Source organism: Triticum aestivum, chromosome 4B, assembly GCF_018294505.1.
Source record: "Triticum aestivum cultivar Chinese Spring chromosome 4B, IWGSC CS RefSeq v2.1, whole genome shotgun sequence".
Lineage (NCBI taxonomy): Eukaryota > Viridiplantae > Streptophyta > Magnoliopsida > Poales > Poaceae > Triticum > Triticum aestivum.
In genome coordinates, this window is record NC_057804.1 from 186821860 (window position 1) to 186835923 (window position 14064).

At 44.9% G+C, this 14064-nt stretch overlaps 1 protein-coding gene across 1 annotated transcript; it reads right to left on the minus strand.

Moving 5' to 3' along the window:
• Window positions 1-269: 269 nt before the first annotated feature.
• Window positions 270-3210, minus strand: LOC123091735 (GDSL esterase/lipase CPRD49). The gene is made up of 4 exons (XM_044513349.1): window positions 2816-3210; window positions 1425-1502; window positions 910-1277; window positions 270-813 (listed from the first exon to the last, which is right to left on the minus strand). The coding sequence occupies exons 1-4, from the start codon at window positions 2918-2920 to the stop codon at window positions 600-602; spliced, it is 765 nt and encodes a 254-aa protein (XP_044369284.1). The 5' UTR covers window positions 2921-3210; the 3' UTR covers window positions 270-599.
• Window positions 3211-14064: the final 10854 nt, after the last annotated feature.

Consider the following 14064-nt stretch of genomic DNA (forward strand, 5'->3'; position numbering starts at 1 on the left):
GGAAGCTGGCGGCATGTGCCACGTCCAGGGCGACCCATATCGGTGAATCTCGTTAACAAATCTCGGTATCGTGCTCGTGTGATTGTTTGGTCCTCGGATGATCAAAAGTATGCCTTGAATTTATTCTAACCGTTTCTCTCTAAAGAAAAAAAACCGATCAAAATGAAAATACGTTCTTCTCGTGTTTAAAAAGGAAAATCAGAGGCCACAACTGGTAAATAGGAGGATAACTCCAGCCTTTGCATCGATTGATGCAGCTAGGCAACTGATAAGTATACAATCAAATCCATTGCCACGAAATCCCAGCATTGATCCAAACATGTCGCTAGATGATCATGCATGCTCAATTCATACAAGGAAACGTAGAACACTACATCTTTGAGGCCGGTATACATCAGCGATCCATCCACACCCAACTCAGCTCAACCTTGTTCAACTCAAACATGTTCATTATTAATTCTACGACCCGATGGACCCTTGCAATTCAGAAACATCTTATCACGTTCTTCCATCAGATGAATAACACAAAGCGACCGAAGAGCGCCGGCGCAAAATATCACGTGCAGCTGCTCGATCTCACACATGTCCTGGCGATCCCTTCATTCCCATGATCTTTTCCTGTGGAAAGTCCACTCGGATGGGTTGATGGTCGATTTGCCGCTGGAGGTGACAAGGTCGTAGGGCGAGTCCTCCCCAAACTCGGTCGGCATCGCCTTCCAGTGTAGGCATGGATCCCACTCCGCCTCCTTGAGGATCCTCAGGATCTCTTCCACAACTATATTGCTCCCCTCTTCCGACAAATGCAGCCCGTCCCTACAAATTAAGAGTCATTGCTTACTTGATTCTTCTCTTCAGATAATTGTAAACAAGAGAGAATGAACAAGCTAGAAAGATGGATTCCAAACTCACGTAAAGCATGCTGTGGCCCAGTCCTCTCGTTTCTGCATGGCGTTCCAAAGATCGATCACCTTGATGCCCATCTCTTTCGATACAGATATACATGCTTCAGAGTAGAGACGGCAGGTTTCGTTGGTCCGCACAATCTCGCTCAGTGCAGTGCTGGTTGATTTCTTGAGCAGCTCCTCGTTGAGCGGCGGGCAGCTCAGAAAGATCACACGAGTTTTGTCGGACAGGCTCTTGAGGTGCTCTCCTATCTTCCTCATGTTGTCCATGTACTCCTCAAGTGGCACATGAGGTCCAAGCCCGGAAGGGTGCGGAGCAATCGAATCATTGCCACCAAAGTAAACTACCACCAAGCTAGGCTGCACTGCTGAATCCTAATTAAGAAACAAGAGTTGCAGCCAATTAACAGTTAAGTTATATCAAAAAAAAAAATACTGCTCAAGTTAGAATTATGTAGTCAGCAGAGACGATATAAACAAAAAATGTAGGATTATCTAGCTAGTCTGAAGAGAGCATCGGACCTTGGGGAAAATTTTGGTAATGACTTGAAGTGCTCGCCTTGAGTTCCATGCAATATATCCTCTGAGAACAATATCCGCCTGAACGAGTTGAATACACATACATCAGTCAACCGGATTGTTGTTAGCATTGGTTCATGATAGTGTCCAAATTAAAGAGCTGGTATACTTTGATTTGGTCTATGATCCTGCTTCTGCTCTGTTTTCAGAAGTGTTTCTTAAAAATGCCTTATTGACACGAGTATTTTAATTTTCCGTTAAAAAAACACAAGTAGTATTTAATTATCACATATTTATTGCATTTTCTCTAATCTAAACGTTTTAAATATTTGACAATACTAGACACAATCTGTAAAAATAGCACAAAGTGTTTTGCAAAACATTGGAACAGTCTATTTTTCTTAGATGCCGATTCAGCGCGAGCTTTGGCGCCTTGGCATGGAGGCGCGACGCATTCAGAGCCTTCAGACGATCCAAGCATGCAGACCGGTCGCGTGGCTGCACTTGGCCTATTGTCGGATCTGACGGCCAGCTGCATGTTGCGCCCGGAAAAAATTCACTGTCATTCGCTCTATACATTTCCCATTTTTCTTTTGCGTCATTTTCATATACATTCTAAATGTTGTGATTAACGGGTTTCCTGAACAAGAAAAATAAAATGTAGGTTAAAATTGTAGGCCTACAGCAAGTCACAACAACAAAAATATAGCAGGGATATTGTATTCCAGTGGTGCGCACTTTTCAAAAGATGTCATACCCTGCCTTAAAAGTATCCAGCTCAGTGTATTGTGTAAAAAGGAACGATGGAAATATTCTATTGAAAAGAGACAAAGCAAACATATCACATAGGCAGGTGCACAAAATAGTTTGCTTGGTCTATCCAAAATTATATGCATTTTGGACGCTGTCACTAGTTATATTGTTTGTTAGTACAAATTTGCGAAATATAATTTATCTATGTATCCATGAATAACAAGTGATATTCAAGGAACACATTAATCAAGAAATCCTGTAAATCTCACATCAATCGAGAGAAGAAAAAAAGATCAACAAGAACAACAGATATACGCGTAAATGGTAGGGGGGCACTCTGCTAGAATTTTACACTAATATGGTGAATCGAAAATTAAAAGTTTTGGTTGTCAGAGTTAGGGAATTCTTTTTTTTTACTGGCAGTGCGTGATTAATAAAGTTAAATTGGACGGGAGGATGTAGTTGCAGATGCATATGACGAGTGATCCGATAATCATGCATCTAGGTTAGGTCAGTGAGTCTTGAGTGTGATGTGAGGTGAGCCGCAATCTTTGACAGCCGGAGCCGGTATCACATCACACGGCAACAGGACAGGAGGGTGAAGAGAAAATTAAGGGGAGGGGAGGGCGGGGCGGTGGTACCTTGCGGGCGTAGACGTCGGCGAGGGTGGCTCCCCATCCGCCGTTGCTGAAGCTGTACTGCACGATGGAGGAGCCGAAGAGCACGAACACCGGGCGACCCATCATCTTGTCCGGCGGCCGGAGCGCGGCTGTTGATTCGATCTATCTGCCCTAGCTTTGTCGCTGCCTGCACTGGACGGCCGGAAAGAAACAATGAGAGGGGTCGTCGAGGCCTCCCGCCCTGTCCCTCTCACAGTCTCGCCCTATCTCCTGTCTTTTGGCCACCGCCCTTGCTCCTGGCGCTGCTGCTGCTGCTGCTGCTGCTGGTAGTGGAGCACACTAGTAGAGTACCAGCGTTCTAGTAGTGCCGGTGGAGCAACAGTAGGATCCAATTAAAGGAAGAAAGGAAAGGAGCAGCAGCGTGCTGAGATTTGTAGGTGGATTGTACCAAACTCACGGCCCACCATGCCTGGACCAAAAACTGTGATTGGTGTCCTCCCTAATAATCCCATCCCATAAAGACTCTGACCACTGCAGTGCGTGCATAGTAACTCCTGCTACTAATCCACCTCTCTAACGTGATGGCCATGCGTGCTTTCGACCAGTTGCCGCGGAGAAAGAAAGAAAGAAAATAACTGCACGCAGGACTGTGCGTACGTGGGCAGACCATTCAATTCGTCGCCTCCATCTCTCCAACCACTTTGCTCCTAGCTCTGGCTGTGGCCGTGGCCGTGGCCATGCATCTATGTCAGGTCATACCTCATACCGGCCCGTCGCTTCGTCACCATTCAATTGCGAAACACAGCAGCAGTTGCAGCTGCAAGATCATTTACTTGCCTGCCTCCTCCCACCATCATCTGCATGCTCACTCTCTCGTAATTCATTGATTCCATCATTTATGGCACCCATCAGAGGATGCATCCGCATCTGGCGACTACAGCTTTGGGTGTTTGCTACACCACCGCGATTTAGTATTATACTAGAAATGGCACCAAACCCATAGAAAAAAGGGCGAGTTCGTTGGGGGTTGTACAAATACCTACTTTCTCAGTCTCGGTTTATTGGCCTCTCTCATATTTTGGGTCAAACATTGACCATTTATATAACTAACAACAAATGTTTTGTAAAATGTGTATGTTAGAGATGATTTATACGGTAGTCTTGCCCAGTGGCTCCTTTCCTCCATCTTGGTCATCTTGGCGTCCAGGTCGGCTTGCCGAGGCGATGACTCAACTTGGCTGACGCCAGCCCCACGAATCCATGTGGCGGTGTTGTTGGCACAAGTCAGAAATCCGTACTGATGGTGCAACGAGGTCGACTCAGCGCGATACCGGTGCGACAATGAAGAGTACCTCGAAAAAAGGCTCGAAATCTACAAATGTTTGCTCAAACACACGACACCATAAAAATCTCCTCAATCACAGGTCGTTTGTTAGCCCACACATGAAGAAAGATGAACTCGAAAAGGGAAAAAAGAGCAACACCTCCTCCCCAAGAAAAGCTTAGGGTTCCTTTGCCTCCTGCCGGCGCCGTCGCTGGTCTGCCTCGTCTTCGGCTGGCCTTAGGGCCATGGCGGCACGGTGGATCCCGGCCCTTGCCGGTGGGAGGGCTCCATTTTTAGATGTTTCTTCAACTTTTGTTAGGGTTTGTGTTCTGCTCAGGAAGACGAGACGACGGCGGCTTCCTGGAGATATAATAAGGTTCTCCCCGCCTAGTCCCCGTTTCGGTGGTGTGTCTAGCATCGTTGGTGGGCGTGTGGAGGTGTGTCTCCGGCGGATCTATCCTTGGTGGATTTGCTCGGATCTGGTCGTAGTTCGTGTACGTTTGTGTTTCTTCAGGTTGGATCCTTTGATCTATGCTACTCTTCATCGGCGTCGACTGCTGTTCTGCTGTGTTGGTCCTATGGGACCGTAGCACACACGACTTCCCGACTGCCCACTACAACAAGTTTTGCCCGGCTCCAGCGAGGGAGGGGCGATGACGGCGGCGTGCCTTTGGCTCGCTTCAATGCTTGTAGTCGTCTCTAGGTGGTCTACGGATCTGGATGTAATTTTTATTACTTCCGGTGTTCGTTGTATTACCATGATTGAAGATGAATGGATTGGAAGTTTTCTCGCAAAAAAGTAAAGAAAGAAAGAAAGATGAACTCGGGTCGAATTTGTTTTTGCGTAGAAAACAATTCATAAATTGATGCACTTCTTAGACGTTTCTCGGAGTGTGAATCATATGGTCGACCTCAAATTTTGAGGATGCAAACACGACAAATTCCACACAATCTAAATGGTTGGATCTACGAAAGGATGTCAGAGTTAGCCGTTGGACTCTTGATGACCCACAAGTACAGGGATCAATCATAGTCCTTTCGATAAGTAAGAATGTCAAGCCCAACGAGAAACAGGAGAAAAAAATAAGAGGTTTTCAGGAAGGTATTCTCTGCAAGTACTGGAAAATGGCGGTAACAGATAGTTTTGTAGCAAGGTAGTTCGCAACGAGTAACAAATAGCAATAGTAACAAAGGTGCAGCAAGGTGGCCCAATCCTTTTTGCAGTAAAGGACAAGCCGAAAAGTTCTCGTGTATATAAAGAAAAGCGTTCTCGAGAACATATGTGGATTCTCGTCTAGTCACGGTCATCATGTTTATTTGATTCGTGTTCATTACTTGATATGTAGGTGGACCGATGCTAGGGTGTTATTCTTACTTGAACAAGCAACCCTGTTATGATTACCCCATCTCGCAAGTATCCGCAACTACGAAAGAAGAATTAAGATAAATCTAACCATAGTATTAAACATATTGATCCAAATCAGCCCCTTACGGAATAACTCATAAACTAGGTTTAAGCTTCTGTCACTGGCGCAACACATCATCTACTTATTACACGCCAATACCTTCCGCTAAGCCTAAACATGGTGAGTATCATGTAGTCAACGCTCACACACACACCACTAGAGGAAGAACAACATATGTATCATCAAAATATTGAACGAATACCAACTTCACATAATTACTTATAACAGGACTTCTTCCATATCATCAAGAACAAAAGTAACTACTCACATATCATATTCATGTTCAAGATCAGATGGGGGTATTGTATATGAGTAAGGATCTGAACATATAATCTTCCACCAAATAAACCAACTAGCATCAAGTACAAGATGTAATCAACACTACTAGCAACTCACAGGTACCAATATGAGGTTTTGGGACAAAGATTGAATACAGGAGATGAACTAGGGTTTGAGAGGAGATGGTGCTGGTGAAAATGTTGATGAAGATTGATCCTCCCACGATGAGAGGATTGTCGGTGATGTCGATAGATTTGAGTCTCCCCTCTCAGAGGGAAGTATCCCAGGCAAAATCGCTCCACCGGAGAGTTAAAGTGCTCATGCCTAGGTTCCGCCTCGAGACGTCGTCGCTTCGTTCCAAAAGTCTTCTTCTGTTTTTTTCTAGGGCATCATATAGCAGAAGGGGGCACTGCAGGCCTGCTGGTTGGCGCCCCACAAGCTCAACGGTGCGCCCCAGGGGGGCGCCACCTGAGCTTGTGGCCACCTTGTGGGTCCCCTCCTGGTGATTCTTCTTCCAATATTCCAAAATAATTCTCCGTAAATTTTCAGGTCATTTGGAGCTCCGGAGGATAGCAATCTCTGATGTAGCCTTTTTAGGTCCAGAATTCCTGGTGCCGGCAATTTTCCTCTTCATGTAAAAGTTGCAAAATACTACCTCCGTCCTAGTTTATTAGTCCTCCTTGTAGTTTGGGTCAAACTTTGACCTTCGATTTAACTATCAAAAAATAAGTTATATACCCTAAAAATAATATCATTGAAAACCTCTTTCAAATATGAATCCAACAATATAAGTTTTGTGACATACAACTTATAATTTGTTAGTCAAATATATGGTCATAATTGGGCACAAAACACGAAGGGGGCCAATAAACCCGGACAGAGGTAGTAAGAGAGAAAACTCATTAGAATTGCCTCATGAAGTGAAATATAACCCAAAACATTATAAATAATAGTAGGAAAACATGATGCAAAATGGACGTATCAACTCCCCCAAGCTTAGACCTCGCTTAGTGATGACCCACAAGTATAGGGGATCAATCGTACTCCTTTCGATAACTAAGAGTGTCGAACCCAACGAGGAGCATAAGGAAATGACAAGTGGTTTTCAACAAGGTGTTTTCTGCAAGCACTGAAATTATCGGTAATGAGTAGTTTGATAGCAAGATAATTTGTAACAAGTGACAAGTAGCAATAGTAGCTAAGGTGCAACAAGGTAGCCCAATCATTTTTGTTACAAAGGACAGGCCGGAATGGTCTCTTATAATAAGCTAAGCGTTCTTGAGGACACAGGGGAATTTCATCTAGTCACTTTCATCATGTTTGTTTGATTCGCGTTTGCTACTTTGATAATTTGATATGTGGGTGGACCGATGCTTGGGTGATGTTCTTACTTGAATAAGCCTCCCACTTATGATTAACCTGTCTCACAAGCATTCGCAACTACGAAAGAAGAATTAAGATAAATCTAACCATATCATTAAACATATGGATTCAAATTAGCCCGGAATAGCGCATAAACTAGGGTTTAAGATTATGTCACTCTAGCAACCCATTATCTAATTACTACTCCACAATGCATTCCGTTAGGCCCAAAGATGGTGCAGTGTCATGTAGTCGACGTTCACATGACACCACTAAGAGAATCAACGACATACATATCATCAAAGTATCGAACGAATAGCAAATTTGCATGATTACTTATGACAAGACTTCTCCCATGTCCTCAAGAACAAAAGTAACTCTCACACATAATCATGTCCAAGATCAGAGGGGTATTGAATAGCATAATGGATCTGAACATATAATCTTCCACCAAATAAACCAACTAGCATCAACTACAAGATGTAATCAACACTACTAGCAACCCACAGGTACCAATCTGAGGTTTTGATACAAGGATTGAATACAAGATATGAACTAGGGTTTGAGATGGGATGGTGCGGTGAAGATGTTGATGAATATTGGTCCTCCCACGATGAGAGGTTTGTTGGTGATGACAGTGGCTCCGATTTCCCCCTCCCGGAGGTTACTATCCACGGCTGAATCATTCCGCCAGAGAGCAAAAGTGCTCCTGCCTAGGTTCCGCCTCAAGATGGCGGTGCTCCATCCCGAAAGTCTTCTCCTTATTTTTTCTAGGGCAAATGGGCTTATATACTAGAAGATGGGCATCGGAGGCTGGCTAGGGGCCCCACAAGCCACCAGGGCACGCCCAGGGGGGTGGGTGCGGGCGCGCCCTGGTGCCTCATGGGCACCTAGGTGGCCCCCTCTGGTACTTCTTTTCTCCAATATTTCTTATTTATTCCAAAATAAATCTCTGTGAAATTTTAGCTCATTTGGAGATGTGCAGAATATATAGGTATCTCTGACGTAGCTTTTTCAGGTCTAGAATTCCAGCTGCCAGCAATCTCCCTCTTCATGTAAATCTTGCATATTAAGAGAGAAACGGCATTAGAATTGCTCCACGGAGTGTTATATTGATTAAAAACACTATAAATAACAGTATGAAACACATGATGCAAATGGACGTATCAACTCCCCCTAGCTTAGGCCTTGCTTGTCCTCAAGTGAAAGCCGATATCGATAATCATGTCCACATGTTTAGCGAGAGAGGTGTCGATTAAAACAAAATATGGACATAGTAGCATCATGATCATTATTATAGCAGCAATATTCATTATCATAGAGCTTCTCATGAGCAAGTAACAATTCATCACAACAACGAAGTATAAGGCATAAAATTTCTTGAAAACTAACAAAATATGTTCTCAGTCAACAATGCAATTGCAATTCATCGTATTTACAGGAAGAGTCCCATGTAGGGGCTTTTTAGCAAGTCCACATACCCAACCATCATTTAGTGTTCTATGATTGCTAACACTCACAACATATATATGGAGCAAAAAGTTTCAGCCAGACACATAGAAAGATAGGGGCTTATAATTTTGCCTCCCAACTTATTCACCTCAAGGGTAATGCCAACAATAATAACTCATGATTGCCCATATCCAACTCGATATGTATGCCTAGATCTTTCCCCACCACATGATGCTTGCAAAAGAGAAAAATAAAAAGGAATAGAGGAGAACACTATTGACTCTTGCATCAAAGTAAATACATAAAATTAAAAGATAGGCCCTTCGTAGAGGGAGGTAGAGGTTGTCATGCGCTTTTTGTTTTTGGATGCACAAGCTCTTAATGCAAAGGAATGTCACTTTATATTGCCCTTGTGATAGCAACCTTTATTATGTAGTTAGTCGCTTTTATTTCTTTACCATCACAAGATCGTACAAAGCTTATTTTGCTTATTTTCCCTTACAATAAAAGATCATACATATTTAGGAGCAATTTTTATTGCTTTATGCACCGATGACAACTTACTTGAAGTATCTTATTCAATCCATAGGTAGGTATAGTGGACTCTCATGACATGAAATTGGGTTCAAGGTTTTTGGATGCAAAAGTAGTATCTCTACTTGGTGCGGATTTTTGGCTAGCACGGATATTGAGCAAGCACCACATGTTGGAGAATCTATGACAATATAACTTCTATGTGAATATAAGCAAACATAATTCATTACGTTGTCTTCCGTGTCCAACGTCAATAATTTGACATAAAATACTTAATGGGCACAATCATAAAAGATGTCCAAGATAGTGTATTTGCATGTGAATCTTCTCTTCCCTTATTAATTTTTTCATGAATTGCATCATTGACCATTGCTCTGTTTGTTAACTTTCAATAAAGTTTACCACTTATACTTTTCTCTATGTAATGTCATTACTTTCCATAAGATTAGCATATGATCTTTTTCACTATTTCCATTGCTAGGATTGAAACGTAAAAGTAAAGAAGCAAAAACTCAAACTACACTTTATTATATAACTCTCAGCTCGATTACATAGATAGATAGATCACAAAACTAGCACCCGAAAATACATCATACTATTTTTTATTCAACTAAATCATGAAATAACTAAGGATCGGACTAAAAAATAGGTAAAGATAATAAAAGTGATGGTGATACGATACCGGGGCACCTCCCCCCCCCCCCGCTTGGCACAAGCCAAGGGGAGTGCCCATACCCATGTACTCAAGTTTCTTTCTTCGGTGATGGTGGTGGTGATGAAGTAGTGGGCTTGTCCTCCGACTTCCATGGCATAGGTTCTCCATCATAAAAGGACAAACGAGTCTCTGGAGTCCTGAAACTGGCAGCTAAACTCATATATTTGAATATTGCCTCATACTCAAAATTTTGGTTTTGGAGATTGTAAAGTTGGCCTTGAAGATAATCGATTCATTCGTTGAGCTTGAAGATGATGTCCTTCATCGACTGGCCATCCACTTTGTGATCACGGGTGGATTCCGTGATCATGGAGTGGTTGGCACTAAGTCCATGTTCCACCATCCCTTGGCACTTGAAGATCTCCTACTCCATCGCTTTGAGCCTGGCCTCCACGCTTCCTGTCTCCTTGGGCTCTTGAACATCCCAGATGTAAGGGCACATTTATCCTTAAGTGTTTTGGTGATTGATGGCAATACTCGTGCGGACTAATCATGTGCCTTGTGACCCACAGATACTTCTTCATCAGGCACAAGACGATTCGGTGCCTCTCGGAGCTAGTGAAGCCGGCGTTGTTCTACGTTTCTCTTTGGTGGAGTTGAGTCGTAGGAGAGCCGTACTATTAAGAGGGGGTCCGCGTCGGAAAGGTAGGGTGGAATCACACGTACACTTGCCCCTCCTTCCCTTGCACCTTGGAGCTACCCATCGTTATCATGGTTGTGCGAAAAACTGTCGACTACTGCTGTACATGCGGTAGTACCGCGGCAGGCCATGGTAGTACCGCCCCTCGGGCGCGGTAGTACCGCGGTACCTTGGCCTAGTGCCGCTCCAGCGCGGTAGTAGGGGCGGATGTAATTTTTTACATCCGTGCCCCTCACGGTAGTACCGCTCCGTTGGCGCGGTAGTACCGCCGCACTCTGGCCTAGTGCCGCTCCGGTGTGGTAGTAGGGGCGGATGTAATTTTTTACATCCGCGGCACCCACGGTAGTACCGCTCGCCCCGCGCGGTAGTACCGCGGGGCCCACGGTAGTACCGCTCCCTTGGAGTTGTAGTACCGTGGCCCTTCCGCCTAGTACCGCTGCGTCGCGGTAGTAGGCGCGGATGTAATTTTTTACATCCGTGCCTACCACGGTAGTACTGCGCCTTGTGGGCGGTAGTACCGCGTCGGGTTTTTGTACCACCCTAGTTTCTGCGGAAGTAGGCACGGATGAAATTTATTTCGTCCGCGCCCTTCCCAGGCCATGACCCTCCTGCCTTGCGGTAGTACCGCAAGGGGAGCGGTAGTACCGCGCCAGCAGTAGTACCGCTCCTAGCTCAGGCTTGGTCCGGCCTGTGGAGCTGCCACGGTAGTACCGTGGTCTCACACGGTAGTACCGCTTGTTGTCGCGGTAATACCGCTCCCCTGGAGCGGTAGTACCGTGAGTTGCGGGCAGAACTAGTGGATAACGGTTGGATCTTTTCCCCGACTATATAAGGGATGTCTTCTACCTCTAGTTCACTACCTCTTCCACCTCTAAGCTCCATTGTTGCTCCAAGCTCCATTTTCGCTCGATCTCTCTCCCTAGCCAATCAAACTTGTTGATTTGCTCGGGATTGGGTGACAAGGGCCCGATCTACACTTCCACCAAAGGATATTTGATTCCCCCACTTATCCCTTGCGGATCTTGTTACTCTTGGGTGTTGAGCACCCTAGACGGTTGAGGTCACCTCGAAGCCATACTCCATTGTGGTGAAGCTTCATGGTGGTGTTGTTGTTGGGAGCCTCCAATTGTTGTGGAGATTGCCCCAACCTTGCTTGTAAAGGTTCGGTCGCCGCCTTCAAGGGCACCAATAGTGGAATCACGGCATCTCGCATCGTGTGAGGGCGTGAGGAGAATACGGTGGCCCTAGTGGCTTCTTGGGGAGCATTGTGCCTCTACACCGCTCTAACGGAGACGTACTTCCCTTTAAAAGGAAGGAACTCCGGTAACACATCCTCGTCTTCACCGTCTCCACTCTTGGTTATTTCGTGCCTTTACTTTTGCAAGCTTACTTATTGTTACATCTCTTGCTTGCTTGTGTGCTAGTTGTTATTGCATCATATAGGTTGCTCACTTAGTTGCATATCTAGACAACCTATTTGTTGCGAAGTTTAATTTGGTAAAGAAAAGCTTAAAAATTGTTAGTTGCCTATTCACCCCCCCTCTAGTCAACCATATCGTTCCTTTCAATTGGTATCAGAGCCTCGTCTCTTTATTAAGGACTTCACCGTCCGAAGAGTATGGTTGACACCCACGATGGTGTGGAGGAACACTCCGGTGTGAATCCTATCTCATCTTCGGCCGAAGGGGGAACCTCGGTCTCTCGTGAGGAGTTCAATGTGGCTTTGGACACATTGAAAACCTCCATGACGGCCGAGGTTAAAAGCATGTTTAATGATTTCTTAGAGGGACTTAAACTATCTACCGCACCTATGAAAGTGGGTGATCCCACTAACAAGGTGACGGATGCTTTCTCCGATAAGGGGGAAGCTAACAATGAAAAGAGTCCTTCTACTAGTGGTAGAAATGGCACCGGCATCTTTGCCCATGTGGAACCCCCGGTCTATGGAGGGCCTATCCCCTCCACTCATTTGAATCATGCTGGTCCACCTCCTAAGTATGAAAAAGGTGTAGATTTTGATAATTGGGTCTATCGCTTTAAGCGTCATTTGAAACATGTGAACACTAACCTTTGGAGAGTCATTGAAGAAGGTTTTTATCCTCATGACCCAAGCAACTTCACCCCTTGAGAAGCCGTGGACAATCAATTCAATGAGAGTGCTCTCTTCATCATTCAAGATGCAATTCTTCCCGAAGATCTCCCTCACCTTCGACCCCACGTCGTGGCTAAAGAAGCATGGAAATGTGTTGAGGGCCTCTATCGTGGAAGTGCTAGCATTCAACGGTCCAACTATGAAGTGGTGCAAGATAAAGCCGACGAGTTTGCAATGAAAGAAGATGAAGAACCTCGTGAGCTCTTTCGAAGAGTAACCAAACTCGCGGTGGCACTTCGAGATCATGGAAGCAAGGATACGGATGACAATTGGATCAAGCGAAAGTTCCTCAAGGCCATGATGCCCTACAACAAAGCCATGTCCTCCGTCATTCGTCAACGACCGGACTTTCACACCATGACCTCAAGTGAAGTGTTGGATGAGTTCGTTGCAATGAACATCTTGGACAAGACCGCCGAAAATGCGGTGCTCCGTTCTCAAAGAGCTAAGAAGCCTAACCTTGCCTTGAAGGCCAAGGTCATTGTCGAAGAAGAGGAAGAAGTGGAAGATGAGGAAAGCAACCCCGAATACACCAAGTTCGACTACCATGAACACATGGCCCTTGCTTCAAGACAATTTTGGAGCAAGAAGAGCTCAAGACCCAACTTCAACAAGAATAACTCAAGTGGCGTCAAGGGCAAGCAACGAGTTAGAACTTGCTTCAACTGTGGCAATGTGAGCCATTTCGTTGCGGATTGTCCTTACGAGAAGAGGGAAGACAATGGTGGCAAGTTCATTCGAAAAGACAAAGCCAAGTCCATCCCCAACAAGAACAACTTCACCAAGAAGACTCCCACTCGTGGGTTGTTGGTTCAAGAAGAATACCAAGAGGATGATGATGATGATGAGAATGAAGAAGCAACGGCCATGGCATCCATTGCCATTGCTACTCCTCGGGTGTCTCTCTTCGAATCACCCAACGAAAACATCACCGCTAGATGCCTCATGGCGAAGGCTTCAAACAAGGTAACCCCCAACATCACAACCACCATCATTTCTAATCCCTCCATGGAGGATTGCATTGATGGACATGTTGAGTCTAATGAGGAAGTGAATGAATTAGAGTCCTTCATGAGTAAGCTAAAGGGAAAGTCCAAGAAGCACTTTGTTGCTCTCTTGGAACAACTTGGTGAGGCCAATGACATGATCGAGGCTCACGAAGAAACCATCTCCAAGATGGAAGGTCATAGTCGTGACTATGCCGATGAGATATCGGATCTCTCAAATGCTCTTGAGGAAGAGCGTGTGCATCATTTGACTCTTGAGGAGTCACACAATGATGCCCATGCTAAGTTAAAGAAAGATCTTGATCATGCTCTTGTCATGTCTCGTGTGCTAACCTCCGA